Source organism: Balaenoptera ricei, chromosome 11 (genome assembly GCF_028023285.1).
Source record: "Balaenoptera ricei isolate mBalRic1 chromosome 11, mBalRic1.hap2, whole genome shotgun sequence".
Classification (NCBI taxonomy): Eukaryota; Metazoa; Chordata; class Mammalia; order Artiodactyla; family Balaenopteridae; genus Balaenoptera; species Balaenoptera ricei.
Genome location: NC_082649.1, coordinates 40,640,653 through 40,662,227, shown reverse-complemented (window position 1 = coordinate 40,662,227; position 21,575 = coordinate 40,640,653). Strand labels below are relative to the sequence as shown.

At 54.9% G+C, this 21,575-nt stretch overlaps 1 protein-coding gene across 2 annotated transcripts in view; it reads right to left on the bottom strand.

The window, feature by feature from the left end:
• Nucleotides 1-20,060, bottom strand: part of GRM4 (glutamate metabotropic receptor 4) — a 100,553-nt gene extending 80,493 nt beyond the window's left edge. For both annotated transcript variants that reach the window (XM_059937505.1, XM_059937506.1), the window contains exon 1: nt 19,542-20,060. In XM_059937505.1, the coding sequence (XP_059793488.1) occupies nt 19,542-20,060 (519 nt within the window). The remainder of the gene's footprint in view (nt 1-19,541) is intronic.
• Between the last annotated feature and the right edge of the window lie 1,515 nt (nt 20,061-21,575).

Here is a 21,575-nt window from a genome sequence, read left to right as displayed (position 1 = left end):
CAGCCCAGGGAGGAGAGAGCAGTGTCGGTAATTTGTTTTAATAATCCTGCTGAACTGGGAGAAAATTAGCAAATGAGAAACCAGCTCGAAATTAATCAAACTTCCCTGTCCATCCCCCCACCTTCCATCTCAATGAAGGTTATTTATCCAACACGCAATAGAACACAGAATTAAATTAAACAGGCTTTTTCTTTGAGTCCTCTCCCCCAGCCCCAGGGAGGCAGTGTCTCCCGCTCACAGCTCTATAAGCAGCTCCTGGAGGACCTCAGCAGATCCACGGCTCCCGACAGCAATCAGAGGGGCTTCCCCAGAAGGAGCCCCACAGTGAACGCACTGCCAGTCTGGGTCTCACCGCCAGCTCTCTGCCAAACATATGAGCGGCAGATAACTCAACCACCCTCCCGAGGAGGGACAGAGGGAGGTTCCTGAGGTTGGGCCTGAGCTGATTGGAGGCTGGGGAGTCCCCAGGTTCTCTGTGGGGGAGAGAAAGGCTTGATATGGAAGGTGGGGAGCGTGAGCAGCCCCCCAGATGAGGACAGTCTGGTGCCCACAGCAGGTTCCAGTTGGAAACACCCTCCTGGCCCCAACCTCTTGGTGGGAAGGGGCCGGAGGGGGCACAGGGTACAGGGGAAGCTGAAGAAGGACCTCCTGTGAGGACAGGACTCAGCCCAGGGCTCAGGCATCAGGGGGTCACGGCATCACCCTCAGGGCAAGGGTGCACCCCACACCCACCACTTCCTTGGGCAGTCTGCCCGGCATGTGCTTCCCTAAATATCTCTTCCCTGCAGCTTTTGAATCCATGCATATTTCAGCCAGGGTCACCACCTAGAGTCACAGGTTCCTAAATCACTACTCTCAGGGCCCCCTTCAACCATTCCCTTCGGTCTGCCCTCTAGCTTTGAAATTTGTAATAATAATGGCCTTCCCTCTACAGCTTTCACAGACATTCTCCCATTTAAACCTCACATCAACTCAGTGAGGAAGACATTTGCCACGAGGCTCACCTTATGGTGACTGAGGCCCAGAGAGGGCCCTGAACAAGGCACATCCAGCAGTGGCTGAGGGTCGCAGCCACAGCGCGTCAGGGATTGGGGCATGGGGCATGCCTCAGGGGCATGGGGCAGGGGGGCAGGAAGAACAGGGCTCTGCAGAATTGCCAGGCCTCCTGAAAGCCTCCTCAGGGGCTTTCTGCAGAGGAGGGCTGGGAGGTGACTGCCCCCTGGGAGGAGGGGAGAGAGAGGGAGGTTATTACACATAAACTCCTCCATGCCTGCCTCTGACACGGCTACACCTTCAGCCCACACAGGGCAGCCAGGGGGCTTTTGACACCATAAATCTGATCCCATCACTTTCTGCTTAAAACCCTCCACAGGCCACTCATGCATCTGGAGTGAACAGCCACACTGTCCTGGGACCCAGAGCTCCTGCTGACCCAGCCCTGCCGCCTCTTCTCCTCCTCTCTGAACAGCCTCCTTGTTCTTCAGATGCACCAAGAATGTTCCTGCTTCGGGGCCTTGGCACTGGCTGTGCCCTTCACCCACAATACCATCCAGGTACCTGGTTCCCTTCCTTATTTGCCTGGGTCTGTATTCAAATGCCCCTTCCCTGACCACCTGGTTTAAAAGAGCTCTTCACCTCCTCCATCACTCTCGAAACCCCTGGCCCTCTGCAATTTTCCTCAACAGCACCTGTCACCTCTTGAATTACTGCTTGTTTACTGTCTTTCTCCCCCTTTAGAAGGTCAGCTCCATGTGGGCAAGGATTGCGCGTGCTTGCGCGTGCTTTTGTTCCCTGCTCTATTCCTAACCTAGCCTAACATATGAGTCACTAATTATTTGATTGGTGAATGAACGAATGAATGAATGACACTATGCTTAAGGCCATCATTCGGGCCACCATATGGCCCTCCAGTCTGAAATGTTCCATCAGTCTCCTAACCATTCTCTCAGCCTCAGGCCTCGGCCTGCAACCAAACCTCCACTCCACACCCAAAGGAATATTTTAACCCCCAAATCGGACCAAGGCACCATCCTGCAGGATCAAGCCCACACTCTTGGCCTCAGCCCCTAATCCACCCCAACTCCCTCTCCACTGACCCTCTCCCATGCCAGGAGCCCTGCTGCATCCATGCCAGACATACCTGAAGTTCCAGCCATACCTGTCCTTTCCACTGGAGCACTGTCATGGTTCCCTCTCTGCCTGCAGGACACCTCCTCCAGGCAGCCACCCCATGTATGCCCTGTCAGAACCGACCTCTCCCTACTCTGAGCCCCCACACACCCTCTCCTGTACCTCCACCACAGCCCTCCCACACCCCCAACTTGAGCTGTGACAAATCATATGCATGTCATACCTCCGCATCCAGGAAGGACCCAGATTTATTCACTGGCAATCTCTCCCATCCCCACCACCTGCTCCGGTAGCTTGCACAAACTTGGAGCTCCATACATATTTGCTGAATCCAATGGAACCAGTTCAAACACAGCCCAGGGAGAGTGCCCATTAAGAGGGGCCTTTCCTCCAGGTTGCTGCCATTTCAGGCTGCTCTGAGGACAAATGGACCTTTAAGTGTCACTTAATTGCAACACACAGGAGCAGCTGGCCCCGCATTCCACTCACCTCTCCTTGGGGGTTGCCTGGGAGGAAACCGATTCACGGCGGTTGAGAGGTGACCAGGGCCCTGTTAAAATGGCAACGCACCGCCTCTGGTCCAGCCACCAGCCCATTATAGCAGCTCCTGGCCCACCCAGCAGCTTGCATGTTGAGCACACGTGTGGCCACCCCCATGGGTGAGAACAGCAGGCACAACACAGCCACCAATGAATTATTTATTCCGTACATTGTTAGCACAGCAGACAGAGTAACCGTGTCTGCAGGCTTCAATTAAAATATCAAGGCGCCTGCACCGTCTGCCCAGCCACATGCCCAGCTCCCACCAAAACTGGCAGGATAGCACCTCCTGGGAAGCTATAGCGCCCCCAAGGCCAGCTCTACTGCCCCCTCCTCTGTTTCCCAACAGCCAAGTCCTGCTTCAGCACCATGGACAGTGGCCTCCAGGCTCCTCTGGGGCTCTGCCCCTGAGACACCCAGCACACCTTTCAGGGCTCTAAAAGACCATTTAGTAAATCGATGACCTGAAAGAGCCTTTCCAGATTCCCAAAGCGGCCCTGGGACAAGCCTCGGTGGGTTCTTAGCCTAACTCCCATTCTCCATCCACTCCCAGCCCACCCCTACAATACCACAGCACATGGCTGGAAGGCAGGAGTTCGAGGCCCTCACCCCAGCTCTTCCCCAGGCTCCTTGACAACTCTAGGCAGGTCACACCACCTCCCTGGGCTCCAATGTTTTCACTCGGAAAATGCAAATGAGGGTGGCCAGGCTGTGACCTCAGGGATTGTCACAACCAATGGAAAGGGATTTTGACAAGGTACAAATGTTGGCCATGCCAAAAGAGGGCTTTAATTTCATACGGGTGGGTTTCTTCAGCCTTCCCACCCCTATCCCAACCTGGAAAACCCTGATTCTAGGGCACAGGCTCAGGATGAATAAAAAGCTGACAGATCCTTCAGGAGCTGGCTGGGTCACAAGCTAACTAGGTCACCCACGAGATTTAATTCAACAACCCCCGGACTAGAATATGAGGCCGAGTGAAATCAAAGTGGGCGAGCTGAAAAAGAGCAAGAAATTCCAAACACATGCCGCTGAGAACTGTGGAATGAGCAGAGGCTTCAGGGATAGGCAGTGCTGAAGGCCTCCGCTGCTTTCTGGACAAGCCTCAGTTTCCTCACCTGTAGAATAGGGCCAGTGCGACAGACTTCCTAGCCAGTGACTTACATTAGATAACCTATGTGAAACTCCTGACACAGGGCCAGGCACATAAATTCAACTATTCATTTTATGAAGCACCTATCAGGTTCCAGGCCCTAGAGATAGAGCAGACAAGAAAAGGGACACAACCGTGCCCTGTAGAGCTGACATCCAAGTGACCAATGCTGTTATCCATCAGGATGTCAGGAGAGGTGGCATTCAAGATGGGCCTTTGAAGCACAGGTGGAATTTCCAAAGCAAAAAAAATGTGGCAGGAAGCTATAATCCCTTTAGGGAAATGTTTGGCAGTTTCTCCTAAATCTAATCATTCATGCAGCCAAAGAGCCAGCAATCATATCTACTCATATTTATATATATAATATAAATGAGCACTAATGTCCACTAAAAGACATGTACACAAATGTTCAGAAGAGCTTTATTCCTAATAGTTAAACACTGAATTCAGCCCAGATGTCCAGCAGCAGCAGAATGGGTAAATGAATGCTGACCTACACAAACAATGACACAGTGGAATAGTGCAGAGCAATGAAAAAGAGCAAATCATCAAAATACCCAACCACATGGGGGAATCTCACAGCTAATGTGAGTGAAAGAAGCCACACACAAAAGACTGACTGTGTGACTCTGGTTGTATGAAGCTCAAAATCAGACAAAACTAATCTATGCTTTTAGAAATCAGGCTACTGATTAGCCTTGGGGAGGGAGGGATGTGGGCTGAGAGGGGCTCAAGGGAATGTTCTAGGGAACTGAAAATGTTCTGTATCTTAATTTATAAAAGCTCATCAAGTAATGCCCCTGAAATTTGTGTACTTCACTATGTATAAGTTATACTTCAATTATTTTTTATGGAAAGAAAAGGTAGACAGAGCATTCTTCAGGGGCTGAGGGAACATCAGAAGCAGAGGTTAGCAGATTGGACATTGCAGGGGGTGTGGTCAGGGAATGACCCAGGGGAACTGGGCTGGAGCTGGCAGGGGCTGGAGGGAGGGCTGGAGTTGAGGTGGGCGAGAAGGGTACCAAGGCAAGGCCACCCTGGGAGCCCTGGGGCTCCTGCCTGCTTCTCCCAGACCCCTCCTGCCATGTATCCCTCCTGTCCACAGCAAATGGTGCGAGTGAGGTCATCTCCCCTCCCTGCTGGACTGGCCCCCTGCCCACGCCCTCCCTCAGCCACCATGCTGGATTGCAGTCCTGGAGCTGAATTTCCTGGGCTTTGGGGGCTTTCCTCCTGAGGAGGAATCAAGTGAAGCCACAGTCCCCCAGCCTCAGGCCGGCAGTCCAGCTGGGCACCTCTCCCCACCCCCGTGCTCTATGCCCACGGCATCACGGAGGACACCTGGTTCTGCCTCCTATGCTGCACCTGCCACATCCACCTTTCCACCCACCCCCAAAGGGAGCACCTGAACACCCGTCACTCCCAGGATAACCGCTCCAATTAGGTAGGACCCTGCCACCTCCTGCTTCCCAGCACCCAGCACCCCAGCCTTCACTGCCACGACTCCTTGTGGAGGGAGAGCCCCCTGGATGTGCACAGACACGGCCGAGGAAGCGGCTCAGAAACCTCACACCCCACCAGCCACCAGTGAGACATGACACAAGCCCACTCGTTCCTCTGGGCAGCTCCTGAGCTGAGGCCCAGGGGCCAGCTTGGCCCTACCTCCCACGATCCACTACATGAGGCTGCACGGAGGTCAAGTCAGAATCAGCCACAGGACCTCCTCTGGGGCCAAGCTCCTGGCCACAGGGCGCCACCGAGTCCAGCCGTCACCTCTTGCTGGCAAGAGTACAAAAAATTACAAACACACTTGCCCTTTGCCCCAGCACGTGTCTGTAGCAATTCACCCTACAGAGACCCGCGGAGTGGCCAATCACAAAATTACCCATCGTGGTTCTTTGTAAAAGCACAAGATCAGAAACTACTAAGTGTCCGTCCTGAGGAAACAGGAAGCAGGCAGTCCTGGGGGCCACACAAAGCCCTTTCGCGCTGACAGAGGCAAACCCCAAGAGCACTGGGAGCTCACCCAGCAGGGGCTGCGGATGTGTGAAAATGGAGGGGGAGAACACACGTGTGCACACACCCCCCACGTGCTGGTGAATGTTGCCTGGAGTGGGTGACACGGCAGCCACGCCCAGGCTGAGAGCTCTCTGGAAGGCACGCAGGGAGCGGTGGCACGCAGGCGAGGCTGGGGCTGGGGTACGTCCTCTGGCTCCTTTGAACACCCAGGGGAAGGTCTGATGCACTCACGCAATAATGCTGTCACTGAAAAGGAGGCCGTGCCTAGGGTGCTCCAGGTCCCCCAGCGGCCAGACAAAAGGCTCATTCCGGAGAGAGAAGCATCTTTAAAGGATACCCTGTCAGGTCCCCAAACACACACACCCTCTCTCCCCGACCCCCAACTGAAATGCTTGAGAGAGGGGTCAGGACTCAAGGCCAGGAGAGCCCAGCACAGGCGGTGGGGGATCCCCAGTCTGGTGTTGGGAGGCGAGAGGAGGGGATCCTGGTCCAGGCTGAGCGGCCAGGCCCAGGTGGGAATGGGGGCAGAGAAGGCAGGTGAGGGGTCTACTCTCCTCTTATTGAGTTTGTTGTACTTTCCTAATTGATTTTGTGTCTATGTCACCGGGATACTTAGGACCATCTTAGAAACCACTTAAGCAATTTAAAATAATCAAAGTACTTAGAAGGCACTTAACGTTTCCTCACACTTCAGGCTTCCCATAAACCCCTTCCAGCTGCGACCCAAGGCCATCCTGCTGTCAAGAGCGACCCCTATGGGGAAGGCGGCCGCCTGGTCAGGCCCAGCTCCTGCAGCCCCAGGCAGGTGTGAGAGCCAGGCCCCCACAAGCACACCAGGCTCACTCTCTCTCTCTCTCTCTCTTTCTCTCTCTCTCTCTCTCTCTCTCTCTCACCACCAGGCCATTGGACGCAGATCCCTCTGCCTGGAATGCCCTCCCCTGCCCACCAGCACTCCCCTTGACCTAGCTAATTGTGTCCTGGCTGGTAAGCCTCAGCTAGTTGTCCTCTTACAGGAAGCCTTCCCTGATACCTCCCCCCCAGGCAGGTTAGAGGCCCCCCTCACCCACCCCCAGGGCACCTTGTCCACCCCCATTAGAGCACTCACATCATTGTCATTGAATTACTGCCCCATTCAACTCCCAAGGTCAGGGTCCTTGGCCTAGACTCCGTGTTTCTAAAGCATGGCACAGTCTGCACAAAGCAGGGGGCCCTGATGTTTGTTAAGCAAAACAATGAATCCAAGCATGACTTCACAGATGGCGTCAAAGAGGACATCCCTCCTCTGGATGAAGCCAGAGCCCAGCCAGGCTGCGGCCACCCTGGAGACACCACAGGCTATACCCTAGGGAGTAAAGGCCAGCCCTGACTGAGTCTTCACCCTCATCGTCATCCTCATTTTATAGATTAGGGTACCCTAGCTCAGAGAGATCTAGCAACTGGTCCAAAGCCACACAGCAAGTCTGTGGCAGAGCCAGGAGGGGCACTTCCAAATGCAGGTCCAAGAAGCCCCCGGGGACTTGATGAAATAAGACTCCACACCATGACTGTCTCCTTAGAAGGGCTGGCTTAGGTCCAGGCACCCCGGGAACACCTGTGTTAACAAGCCCCTGGGGATCCCAGTGGTGAGGCAGGTTTGGAAACCAGTGCCCTGGCACAGAATGTGGGGAGCAACATGGCAGCCTCTAGGAGAGTTCAGGAGGTTTATTCCCCATGAGTCTGCAATTCCGCTCCTGGGTGTGACCCAGGAGAAACTCTCCAAGAGCACAAGGAGACGCTGGCAAGGATGGTTACGCAGAACCAGTTTCGGGGAACCTGCCTAGGTGACCACACAAAACGGACAGCAATCACACTGGGCACTGTTGCAGTGGAAAGCTACCTGGAAAAGGAAAGGAACAAAGAAAACCGCAGAGCAATGTGACATTGAGCACCTGCAGAACACTCACAGTGTGATCCTGTGTCTATCATGCATACAACAGGCAAAACAGAACTAAGTATTATTTATGGAGAGATGTATATGTATGTATATATATATATTTTTTTTTCAAGTGCACAGGAATTAAAGGAATTAAAAACAACCCATACAAGACAGTGCTGGGGCCGTCTCTGCTGGGGGGAAGAAAAGGAGTGGGATGAGGAGACGCAAGCAAGGGCCTCTGATTATATTTGCAATGTTTTCTTTTTTAAAAAGAAAACAAGTTTTGACACAATTAGAGTAAAATTATCAATATTTGACAAAGCCAGGGGGTGGTTACAAGGACAGTTCATTATATTATTCTCTATAATTTTCCGTACGCTTGAAAGAGTGCATTATTAAAATATATGATGCCCGGTGAACGAGGGAAACCCCTTCCTGTCAGACCCACATGGGAGATGCCATTCATCTTTAGTAAAATAAAAGGCTCTTTGTGACAGCTGGGTGCACCCCACTTCCCTGCACCCCACTTTCCGTAGGTCTTCTCTCTGAACTGAGCTGACGGTGGAAGCCACGCCCCTCACAGCCCCACCCCCCAGGCCTAAACTTCAAATGTCTCCCACCTGGAATTCACTCCTAAGGGTTAAGCTTTGCCCTCTTCCTGCCCCTCTGGGGTGGGGGCCACATTGGATTCCCTGGCAGCTTCCAGAACCTGAGCCTGGAAGGGGGGAGGCTGCTCAGCCTGGGAGGAAGCTGCACTGAACACAGACGCCCCCTGCCGCCTGCAGCCCTGACAGAGGCTAACGCAGCCCTGTCCTCTCCCCTAAACCACAGCCTCAGGGCGATGGAGAATGAGGTAAGAGCTGCCTCTCTTTGCTCTGCAGCCCTAAAAGGAGACATGGAGGACCATCAGGGCCCCTCTCCACTCTGCCCAGGGCGGGGGTAGGACCCAGGGGGCTCCCGCCCTCCAGACAGTTCAGCTGTGATGAGTTTAAAATTTCCCTGGGCCCCCGGCCTGGTGGCACCCTCACTATCCCTGCGCTGGGCCAGGGCTGAGCAGAGCGCAGGCCTCCTGGTCACCCTGGGGCACCTCTCAGCAGACCCCAGGGAGAAAGGGAGGCCCAGGGAGGATGGAGGTCCAGGAATGAGGGATGAAAGGAGGGGGTGGGGAGAGTAGCGCATGAACACAGGGCGCCGCAGCTACTGTCCTTGAGCACCTCTGGGCACGAGGCCCTGTGCTGGCCACTCTACATCGTCCCATTTAACCCTCACAACCACCCTCTCTATTTCACAGACCAGAAACTGGGCTCAGAGGGGTTACGTGACCTGCCCAAGGTCACAGAGCAGTACGTGGCAGAGCCAGGATTTTCCCTTTTTGAAGCAGGTCCACACCCCTGTGCCTGGCCTGGTCTCCCCACAGCCCTGCGAAGCACATAGAGCCAGCCCTTGTCACCCCGCGGGCGAGCAAAGCGGAGTCCAGAGCAGCATCAAGGTGCACCCGCGGCCAGGCCATACCTCCAAGGAAATTTCTGGAGCTCTGTGGGAGGCAACCTGAGTCAGGAGTGGGGGCCTGGGTGGGTTGGGCACCCACTAGGAAGTGCTCAGCGCTGAGATACCGACGACCGTAATCCAGGTGTGAGGCAGGTGGGTGTCCAGAGTTGGCACGAGGCTGGGGGGTGCCCGGCCGGGAGCAGGTGGGCTTGGCAGCCGCTTTACATCCTACCTGAACCACGGGGCCCCGGGATGAGGCTGCCCCAGGTCACCCGGGGAGAGACCCAGACAGAGCCAGAGAGAGTCCAAAAGGGACCAGGAGGAAGAGAGAGATGGGGGAGGCCATGAGAGGGAAACAGAGAAAGCTGCAGAGCGAGACAGAATGAGTCAGAGGGCTGGGGACCCATGTACAGAGAAAGAGGGCCTCAGACTAAGGGTGTCCCTGCTCCCCTCCCCCGACAGAGCTTCCGGCCAGGACTCTCCACAGCAGCACCAGCACCAGCGCCCGGAGGCGAGGCCTGGGCCTGCGTCTCATCACCTCGCCCCAGCCCAGGCCCCCTGAGCGGGTGGCAAGTGAAAAGGTCAATTGGAATATAAAGCAGAATTCTCCTTCTTTTCATTTCCAACATGTCTTGGTCATAAAAATGCTAGTTTAATAATTCAGGGGAAACCGAAAAGTACACAGTTCAAACCGGGCTGGGCAGAGGGAAGTAAAGTGGGCTTAGCCCTGCAGCCTGTGCGCCCCACCCACGCGGCAGGCACAGCTCCCTCGTGTGGTCCAACTCCTGGTCCCAAGGATGGCAGGCTCCCTGATTTGTCTTTCTGTCTGTATCCAGGCCGGGCACCAAGAGAGGTCCAACCCAGTCCTGCCCTCAACGTGCTCATGAACTTTGGGGAGACCCAAGAATGCCACACGAGAAACCCCATGTACCCCAGGATTTCAGACCTTGGAGGGTCAGGAAAGTCTTGGATGTTGAGTCAGGGCTTGGAGGAGGAGCCCAACTCTGCCCGTCAGGCATCAAGGAGGACATTCCAGGAGGAGGGCATGGCCCAGGCAGAGGCGGGGAGGCAGGCTTTGGAAAGCACGGCCCACGATCAAGGAAGGCCACGGGTGGTCAGCCTGAACCCTGAGGAGTAAGCTCGTCGCTCCTTCTGCAGGAAAGGCTCCAGGTAAAGGACCGGGGTCAGAGCCCACTTAATCCAACGCCCTCGGCTCACAGAGTGGGCAGCCAACCCACCCAAGGTCACACAGTAAGTCAGCAGCAGAGCCAGGCCCAGAGCGCAGGTCCCTAAGCTATGGGAGACTTCTGGTAAGGGGACCCTCAGCCCTCCCCAAGGGGGGAGCCGGAGATCTCCCTACCATCCCCCACACCTAACTGGGAGGGTCGGGAGGACCCCAGGACCGTCACACAGGGGGACTCGGGTACACTCACCAGAGTCATTCCTCTGCCCAAAGCCAGCAACCTGCCTCTCTGCCCCACAGAGCCCCCCACCCAGCATGGCCCAGACCACACCCCTCCTCGAAGGCCCCTTGGATACTCTGTCAGCAAGAGATGAGGACAAATATTATTGACCCTACTGTGCGCCCACCCTGCCACCCGCTCCCCATTCTTATCATTCTGCATCAGCACCTTGAAAGGTGCATGTGATTCTGCCCATTTTATAGATGACATGGTGAGGTCCACAGAGGCCCAGTGATCTGGGGCCAGGATCTGAGTGACCTACTGTGTGGCTGCCTGCAAGGCCATTGCTCTGGGCTGCCCCCCCAGGGCCAGGCACTCGGCCAATATCCAGAGTCCCATGCCAGGCACTGCCCTGAGCTCTTTCTGTGTATTCCTCATGTAATCCTCACAAGGCCTTATGAGGTGGGGGCTACAAGGGTCCCCATTTTACAGACAAGGAAACTGAGGCACAGAGAGGGGCCTCCCAGGTAATAAATGGCAGAGCAGGGGTATGAACCAGGCCATCTGGCCCAGGGCCCATGCTTTGACTACTGAAAGCTACTGCCCCTCAGGGTCCCCGTCTGCCTCCCTCGTGTCTCCAGCTCTGTTCATCCTCAGGTCAGGGAGCGGGGAGCAGGGAAATGAAGGGGGAGGAGTTAGAAGAGGTACAGGGGGCTTGGGAGGGGGAGGCCAGAGGCCAGCACGGGGAGAGCCAGGAGAAAGAACTAGCCTCTCACATGGGCTCTACCCTTACATCTCCTGCCCATCACCTCTGTGGCTTCACAAGGACTGGTCAAGAACCACCTACCTATTTTACAGGTGAGGAAACTGAAGCCCTGAGAGGCTCAGTGACTTGCCCAAGGTCACCAGAATCCTGGTAACCCTCCTCCCCCAATACCCTTTGCAGCTAGAAGGAGCAGACGTGGGTTTTGGAGCCCCCTTGGTCCTCCTCTCCCTGGTCCCAGGGCTGTCTGGGTCCTCCCTCTTGAGCTCCTGGGTCAAGTCATCAACAAAGCACAGTCCTGCCCCAGGGCCTTTGCACTTGCTGTTCCCTCTACCTGGAAAACTCTTCCTCCAGATATTCATAGGGCGACCTCCTTCACTCGACTCAAGTTTATGCACAAATGTCCCACTTCAAAAAGTCCACCTCCAACCATCCTAAGTTGGCACCCCCACCCCCCATGGCTTTCTAGCCACTTCCTTGCTTTGTCCTGCAAGGAACTGCTCTCCCCTGACAATTATACGTTTAGGTGTTTTACCTGTTCACTGCCTGCCTTCCCTTCAAACATGGAAGCCCATGAGGGCCAGGCCTCCATCTGCCTTGTTGCCTGCTTTGTAAAGTTGCTTAGCGTGGCGGTTCTCCACCTGGGGTTGCACATGAGTATCACCTGGGGAGCCCAGGCCCCATCTCACATCAATTAAATCCAAAATCCTGGGGTGGGGCTCGGATACCCGGGTATTTTAAACTCCCCAGCTGATTCCAATGTACAGCCAGATGGAGGGCACAGCTCTAGCAGAGCAAGGCCCGGAGGAGATGTTCAATACACACTTGGTGAGTGAATCAATGAATGAATGAATGGATTCTTACAGATGGGCCAACCAAGGTCCAGATGGGGGACAGCGAGCCAGAAACCAGCAGTCATGAACTTGAGCTTCCCCAGGCTCAGCCCCACCTCGGCCCCTCCACAATGTCACACACCTCGCCCAGGGGCCCTGTCAGCCCTACCCAGGCTCCAGGAGCCCACCAGGCCTCCCTCCAGGGCATCTCCAGGAAATCTACCCAGAGGCCCCCCAAAGGCCTCCACTCCTTTTCATTCCCAGTAATGAGCCTGTTTGCCAGTCCAGTGATCAGAGCTGAAACCCTCTTGTTTCCACTCCCAAACTTCCCGTGTTCAGAGAGGTCCTGCAACCCGAAGGTGCACATCAGAGGAAGTGGGCTTGAGAGGGCTGCGGGGTGGGCGGGGGCGCTCGCTAGAGAAGCCAGATGGGATAGGAATACCGGGACGCCGTGGAGGACTCAGAGCATTCAGCCAGCGGCCAGCTGAGCCTCCCAGCAGGTGTGCAAATACAGACCCAGCCCCAGGGCTCCTCACCACTGGCGGCCCAGGAATCCAACGCTCCCCAGGTGACTATGATGAGCTGCCAGGCTTGAGAACCACTAGGCGATGCAACCTGTACCCCAGTGCCCCACCCACAGGGAAGGACTTGCCGGGAGCACAGAGAGAATTGGCAACTCAGTGGTCAGGGCTGTTCCCCAGGGCCACGTTTTCCCTCCCCTCACCTCCCTCCCCACTCTGTTTAGATGCTGGCCTGACCCTGGGTCTTGAGGCCCCCTCCCCAGACTCCCACCACAAAGGGACACCTAGGGTTTGGGGGAAAGAGAAATGCTGTAAAAGCAGAGGGAGGGCTGTGTGGTCCTCACCTCAGGAGAACAGGCCCTGACAGTCACCCTCAGCAAGACCACTTCCTACACCTCCTCCGTTCCTCCCCGCCCCCCTCAGCTGCTTGGATAGACACCTTAATGTCTATCCAACCTGTTCTCGTAACACCAGCATCCCCTAAGCACCCGCTAAAGGCTTTGCATACTTTATCGCTGCTGCCAAATGAGTATCATTACACTCCTTTTTACAGATACAGAAACTGAGGCTCAGAAAGGCCACACAGTGAGTATTGGGCCAGATCTCACCCAAGACTATCTGATGACCAAGAGAAAGGAGAGCAGAGCGGTGAAAACGGTAGATTCAGGGCCAAACAGCCTGGGTTCATATCCCAGCTCCACCACTTACTAGCTGTGTGACCTTGGGGAATTTGCTTAGCTTCTCTGGGCCTCAGTTCTCCGTCTATAAAATGGGGATAACCACTGCACACCTACTCCTGGGGGTTGCTGTGAGGATTGGGGCAGACCCTGACACAGGATACATGCCATGTAAATGCTGTGATTATTTTACCCCAACGACCTCTTCAGGAGGGTCCCTCATTCACTCCCGAACATTTACTGAGTAAGTCTTCTTGGGACAAATCTCTAATAACAGCCAACAGTGGGACATGGGGATACCCTTTAACGGGGAACAAAGCATTAAGCGAAAAGAATTCCGTAAGTCAGCGAGGAGCTGGAGGTATTTGGGGGGAGGAAACAGGTGGCCCAGGGGTCACCAAAGTGGTGGGCACTAGTGGCCAGTGGCTGGACCCCATGGTAAGGTGAGCTTAGCTACACTTATCCCCATAGCCAGGAGCTCATGCAGGCTCTGCAGACGGGGGCCACCCTGCTGTCACCACAGAGTTTGGGGAGACATGGGGGCTGCAAATGGCTCACTCTCCATGAGTCCCTTCAGCCATGATTTCCTGAGGGCCCCCCATGGATCTGGCATCTGTTGGGGTCCTATAGGCGCAACTTAGAGGCCAGCAGGGGTCAGCTGATGGTCTCTGTCTCATCTACTTAATTCCAAGGGCATAGCTCAAGAGCAGTGCTAGACAATATGTAAATGAACAGGCATGGCTGCGCTCCCATAAAACTTTACAGACACTGAAATTTGAATTTCATATAATTTTCCTGTGTCATGACATATTTCTTTTAATTTTTTTTCAACTATTTAAAACACGGAGACCATTCTTAGCCCATGGGCCATACAAAAACAGGCAGCAGGCCAGAGGGGAAGCCAAGAGAAACAAGAAAACAAACAAAGAAATACGGACATGACTACAAACTGTGGTGAAGGTCATGAAGGGGAAGATGGGAAAATAATATAGAATAACTGGGGGATGGAGGGTATTTCTCTGAAGAGACTCCACTTAAACTTTAGGTTGAATGAGAAGGATCCAGCCTCAAAGAGTAGGAGGAGAACATTCCAATAGAGACGGGACAGCAGGTACAAAGGCCCTGTGGTGGGCAAACAGCACAGTGTCTTCAAGGAACATAAAGAAAACAGTAGGACTGGTATGGAGTGCACCCAGGAGAGGCAAAACGATGTGGTCAGGGCACCAGGTAGCACAGGGTCTGTCAGACTGGCAAGCATTTTGGAAGTTTGCGTTTTAATCTAAGAGCAATGCAAAGTCAAGAAAAAGTTTAAGCAGGGTGGGGAGCAGATTGGATTTGGCTTTTAGCAAGATCGCTCTGTTAGCTGAGCAAAGGTTGGGCTGTGGAAAGGCCTGTCTGGAAGCAGGGAGAGGAGAGAGGTTTCTTCTGGATCCAGGTGAGAGCGCACAAGGTGGGGGTCGAGGAGACTCCAGTACGAGGACGTGTCCTAAAGGAGAGCCTGCAGGATTTGCAGATGGTAGAAAGGCAGAGGTCAAAAATGCCACCAAGTTTCTTGGCCTGGGCGCTGCAAGGACAGAGCTGTCTTCAAGGAAGACAGGCAGGCTGTGGGAGAGTGGGTGGACCCTCTTGAAAGTTCCTCCTGGCTGTGCAGTGAAAACACTTTCAAGACAGGAAAGCCACATCCTCAACAGAACATGGGGTATCAGCTGAGCCACAAAGGTTCCCCAGGAACCCTGGGCCTGGCACTGAGGGGCAGACAAGCCAAGCACCTGGCAGGCAGCTTTCTCTAAAAAGCACCACAAACCCTTACAGCACTCACAGCCCCGCGAGGGACAAGCCCTCACAGGCCAGGCTGACGTGGCACAGAGAGCCAATGTCGCCCACCAGTGTCCCTGGCCCAGCCTCTCCTAGGAAGCTGGGCACCTGCCCTCCACCTGCTGGCTGGCATCCCCTCTCCCACCTGCCCCTTCCTGCCCTCCCTCCACTCCACCCCACTCTTAGTGCTCAAACCCCACTGTGGTGACAGCCAGAAAACCCTCATTACCTGCAAGTTAAGTTGGCCACTCAGTCTCCACACTGCAGGGAGACACCTGAGGCCCAGCAGATGGCCGGTCCTCTCCAGGATCAGCCTCAAAGGTCACCATCTGTCCCTGCCCACCCGGTCCAGCCTCTCCACATCAACGGAGTCTCCCATGCTGACTTAAGGCCCAGCTACAAGCTGTGCAATGACATTTCCTGCAGGCTGACTGTGTGCCAGGCACCAGGCTAGGCCTTTTCTGGACATTAACCCTTAATTCCCACACCAGGCCTAGGAGACCACTATCATCCCCATTTTACAAAGGAGGAAACTGACGCACAAACAGGCTAAACGATTTGCCAAGGTGGCGAAAGCTGTCTGGCTCCAGTGTCCAGATTCTTAACCACCATGCTAGGCCATATTCCCATCTTCAAGCCTCAGTTTTTGTTGTTGTTGTTTTTTTTCTCCACTGCAAGATTAATGAGGGACTCAATGCAATGATTTCTGGATCCTTCTGAGCTCTTACAGGTCAAGGATTTGAAAACTGTTTCCTTCCAGGGCACTTACTATGTTCTTTTTCCCCCCAACAATAACTGCTCTCAGGAAAAGATCTCACTGGCTCGTTCATACTATGGTGTAAGTGACTGGTAGGGTGAGTAGATATGGTGGATATGCTGAGGTAACTCTGGTGGCGCAGCGATTCAAACCCAGATCTGACTGGCTTCAGAACCTGGGCTGTCCCCACGACATAGTATTGTAGAGGCCACATCCTCTGCGTTAGGCTCTCCTCTGAAAAGTATTCTTTACCTCCATCAATATTCCCTTAACTAGGAGAATGGAGCCAAACTGAAGATGAAGGAGAGGGTGGGAACAGGGGAGTAAAGGATATAAGCTGTCAGACCCACAACTTCCCAAAGTCAGGGCTTCTGATCCCTAATGAAGGCCTGGGTTTGAGGCCCACTTCCAACCCAGTTGCTTTGGGCAGGCGGTCTGGAAGGAGTCAGTTCTGGGAGCTGGGACCTGACCACAGCCCTGACCCGTCCCTTAATCAGGGCTCAGTTTCCACATCTGTATGACAGGAAGTTGGCCCCTCCCAGCTCTGGCAGGTGTGAGTTTTGCTCATACCCTGGCCTTGACGGAACCCCATCAGCATTCTCCAGGCAGGAAATTACCCCTCGTGCCCCCAAACCCAGAGCTCCTCTCTAAGCTTTGCACAGGAAATCCACCTCACGGAGGACAGAGAGCTGTAATCACAGCCTCTGGGAGAAGTTCCCAGCAGACCCCACTAATAGCCTTGGCGGAGAGCGGGACTGGGGCGCAGTGATGCCCTTTGAAACAGACACCTGACACCGCAGCTCCCCCGGCCCCCAAGATGCCCCTCCCTCAACCTTCCCTGTCTGAGGCTCTGCACCTGACCTCCCTCCTCAAAGTTCAATCTTTTGGTCTCTGTAAATGGCTTTTCAGTTTCTGGCCCAGCCTCTCATTTCTATCAGTTTAATTATTGAGGAGCCCTCTTGTCGCCAGCCTGGAACATCAACGCTGTTAAAAGGGACCCAGGGACTTCGAACCATAGCCAGCTGTCTCCTTCTGGCTCTCTCCCCATCTCCCCCACTGCCCGTTCCCTTTCCTTTCCCAACAGGCCCCTTCCGTCCCCCTTCCTTCTCCCCTCCCTAGGCCTCTACCTCCCAGTCCCATCTTGCTCTCTGCGCAGGCTGGGGGAATCCCGACCCGCCACCTCCCCACCCACTCATCTCCCTGTGATCTGAGGAGGCTCAGACAAAACCCAGGCCACGGCCACATTCATATGTGACCAGATGGGCAGCGGAAGAGCTCTCGGCTGGTGAGGCCCTTTGGCCCCACACCCCCTCACCCCACCAGCGACCTTCCCCATCCTGGAAGAGGTCAGCATAGCAGTCACAGCCCACTGCTGCGTGGGGCTTCCAAGAGCCCGCTTCAAGGCCTAACGCTGGCAGCAACCTTTCTTAGAGCCTTTGCCATGTGTCTGGTGACACCTCTCAGCTCCTTTGATCTTTTCCACCTCCCTATAAAGTGGGTACTGGTTCCCTTCTGGGACATGGTGGAGAAGGACCCTCACCAATGTCATAGCCCCAAGGCCCCAATCACGTTGATTTATCATCTTTATAAAACACTTTTTAAAACACCCAGACTCACCAAGGTGTTTAATACAAAGCTCAGAAAAGGACACTGCAGCAGCCCCACCTGTAGTCTGGCCTTCTCAAAGGCTGGGGGACTGTGCCCCACTCAGATAGGATGACATCTGCTGACCCAGGTCGCCTCACCTCCCAAGCCCAGGGAAGGCAGGCTGAATTGATGACACAGCTCACGAAAGCCATCACTAGGCCCTGGGACCACAGAGCCTTGCTCCCCCTCCCCTCTGGGTCTCTACTCCTCACTGCAGAATCGGGCAGGTGGAGGGACTGGACCGGTTTCCCATTCCCCAACCATCCCACCAACGAATGCCCACGAGCAACACTGCTCCCCAGGGGTTGTTCAGATTGCTCACTACAAAGGCAAAGTCTCCTTCAAGTCTCCGGCTCCAGCGTGATTTTGCATCCTTCAGAATGCAGCCATTTGTTTTTAAATTAAAATAGTGTTTTCATCTGGATCATCAAGCAAAACCAGCACTACAGGAAGAAGGCCCCAAGGCAAGGACTGCACAGCACACGTGGCCCAGACCAGCCTATGGCAAAGTTCCAACCCCGCCCCTGCTGTGACAGGACACCTCCAACCACCTTTCTTTCCCACCTACCCCCGCAGCCAACACAGGGGCATTCGCACCATTCATCCCCACTTCTACCCCACCCCCCAGAAATGCCCCCCAAGTACTGAGGCATCATGGGATTGGGCAAACGTGTTCCAGAAAGGGTCCAGGAGAGACGGCTCCAGCCTCAGCGCTTCCCATCCTGCATGAGGCCAAACAGCCTCTCTCCGTCCACTCCCTAACTCTGGAGCCTTTGAGGAGACAAGGGGCCAATTCCAGAGGCCAAGAATCTAACACCAGAGTGAAGAAGGGACCCAGAGGCTCCCTTTGTGCCTCCCTTCCTCCTCCTCACCCTATTCTCTCTCCCTCTCTCTCTGTCTCTCTGTCTCTCTGTCTCTCTCTCTCTCTCTCACACACACACACACACACACACGCACACACACATGCACACACACACGCACACACAGCAAATGAGGAGGCTCCCAGAGAGGAGCAGGCACATAATTACTGGTAAAATGCTTGTAATGTTTTTCTCTCTACCCAGTAGCTTTCAGTAGTTTTAGCAGCTTAGCGAAGCACTTGGCTCCAATTGAATTGCAAATCAGCAGCTCCGGCCCCAGGAAGAGAGGAAGGGAGGCGGCAAAGAGGGGGCAGGGAGGGATTCCAGAAGGAAAGGGAGAAAGGTGTGCAAGGAAGAGGGGCAGAAGGAAGGTAATGAGCCAGGGAAGCTAAATTCAGGGCCAAGGGCACCAGAAACAGGGACTGCCCACTCCTCCAGGCCTTTTCCCGTCCTCATCTCCAGTCGCTGCGGGCTCAGTAGCCAACACCTCATCCAAAAAATCAGGACACATCTTCTGACTATAATCTTGAGGTGGAGCGGGAGGGCCACGCGGGGCTTTCTCAACTACCCAGGAGAAAAACAGATCTTTCTTGGCAATTGCAATTATTGAAAAACAATGTCAAAACAAAAGTCTTGCTTTTTCTCCCTGGCAATCTCCAACATTCACATTCCCATTCTATGTTTATCTTTTAACCTGTCTACCTTTCTATCTACCTAAATTTCTATTCGTCCATCTGTCTGGGTTTTTTATATTTCTGTCTGCCCATCTCCGCCTCCCTTCTGTTGTTCGCCAGCACTTCCTTTCCCCTCCTGGTTCAGAATTCCCCGCAGAGGAGTGGAGTTGATCAAGGAGCTGCCTGCAGCAGGTGCTGTTTCAGCACCACGGTCAGCACCACGGGGCTGGGTCCCTCCTCACCACGGGTCAGCCCCAAATTCTCAGATATTGCTGGGGCTGCTGGGAAACACACTCTCTCCCTCGGATTCAGGAGGAGAAGAAGAGAAAGGAGCTGGGCAGGCACTAACCTTGAAGAGGCGAAGGATGTTGGCCACCATGATGGAGACCGAACTCCCTGAAGCACCGATGACACCCACCACGCGCTCAGGTTTAGTGATGATGGGCGGGCCGCCGCTGCCACAGCGGACCTCCGTGCCATCCTTCTCAATGAGCGCCTGCACAAAGGTCAGCGACTGCTCCAGGGCATGGGTGTCCCTGGAGCAGGTGTCCAGTATGCGGGCGCCCAACGTGATGTTGGGCAGCAGGTCCGGGTCATTGTTAATGCGATCTAGAGCAAAGAGCATGGCCTCCAGCCGGTGGATGCCCTTTTCCTTCTTGAGTTCTCCGCAGGCCTTGCCCTCTGAGCCCCGGCCGTGCACCGGGAACAGGCCTCCCAGAGTGATGTCACCATCTATGCGGATGGAATTCATTTGAGGGTGGCCTTTGGGCTTCCCCAGGGAGGAAGGCACCCAGGGCCCAGACAGGCTGAGGAGCAGGCAAAGGAGCAGCCGGGCCCACTGCCAGCCCCAGCCCCTCTTCCCAGGCATCTCGGAAATCCCTAGAGACCCATGAACGGCAGGCCTCCCTCCTAGCCGTGGTGGGCCCCTGGCCCACAGCCTGGGGGAGCAGGGGCAGAGCAGCCCCCACAAGTCTCTCCAGCACAGCTTCAGCAGCAGGGCGGCTGATGGCAGCCAACAGGCTGAACCATACTGGTGGTCCTCGCCCCGCAGGCAACGCTCAGTTACGGGCACAGGCCATGCTCCCAGACGGCAGGGAGTGCCTGGGGCGCAGCAAAGCTCTGGGCTTGGTCCCCACGTCCTGCAGGCCTTGTTCTTGGTGGATGACTGTGAAAGCAGGAGAGTGCTCCTAGCTTGGCAGATCTTGGCATCAAGGAGAAAACAGCTCCAATGCTCTCCTCTTACCAACCTTAAAGAGAGAGAGAGAGAGAATCAAAGAGAAGCCCAAAGAAGACATTAGCAATTCGGATCTCTCATCAGGAGCCTGAGAGCAGGAGATGCTGGAGGTTATAGCCAAAGACTCCACAAATCTCCTGAACTTGGTTTCCTCCCAGCTGCTGCTCGACTTTGGTCCAAATGGGAGAACTTGAGGCAGAAATTGGGTGGTGTTTGAAGATTTCTTAAGGCCTGTGCCTACTACCATCAGACCCGAGGCCTCAGAGAGCACTCTCCCCAGGCAACAACCTGGGAGGCTTGGGAAGAAGAGAGGCCCCTCTCAACACTCATCCACAGGAAGGAGCAGGCAGAAACCGGTCCCACAGGGCACAGACCATTTCAGAGATGAGGAAACCAAGGCCCAGAGCAGGAGAGCACCTGACCCAAGTCACACAGGGGGCGAGCAGCAGAACGCCGCCTGGAACCCAGCTTTCTGGCTCCCAGCTCTGGAACCAGACACACTTGGGCTCCTTGAGGACTCAGAGACAAGGAAAGCCAACAAAGCCCCAGGAGAAGTCTGGCTGAGAGCTGCTCAGCCTGAAGGCCAGGGAGAAGCTGGGGCTGCCGGGGTTTGGGGTTCTTCTGCTGAATTGGGGAGGGCTAGGTGGACCCTCCCATTTCCACCCCAGCTGCACCCCCACCCCGGGCGGGGGGTGGGGGGCGGTCAACACAACTGAGGCTCATTTTCTCTTGCTGGGCCTCCGCCTCCCCTCCCCCCCTCCCCTCCCCCTCTCTAAGGGTCTTTCTCTCTTAGTTTCTCTTTGCTCCTTCTCTCTTCCCCACTTCCTCCCTCTGAGAGTGGGGCTTGGGTTCTGGCCTGAGCTAGTGCACATTGTGATGATGATCGTCGTTAATTATTGTTGTTGTGATTAAATATTTATCTGCAAGGGTGGAGGAGAGAGTACCAGCTCTTCCTCATTCTCATGGCTAATTTGGGCTAATTTCCCCAGGACTTCCTTGTGTGGGCCCAGCCTTCCCTTACCACCAGCAACCTCCCTCCCCTCGACTCAGGAGGCCCCAGGGAGAAAGGCGGAAAGCTGAGCCAGGGCTTGGCTAGGGGGAGACCCCAAGGCCCCCTTCCCCATGGGTTTGTCAAATGAAGACCAGCAG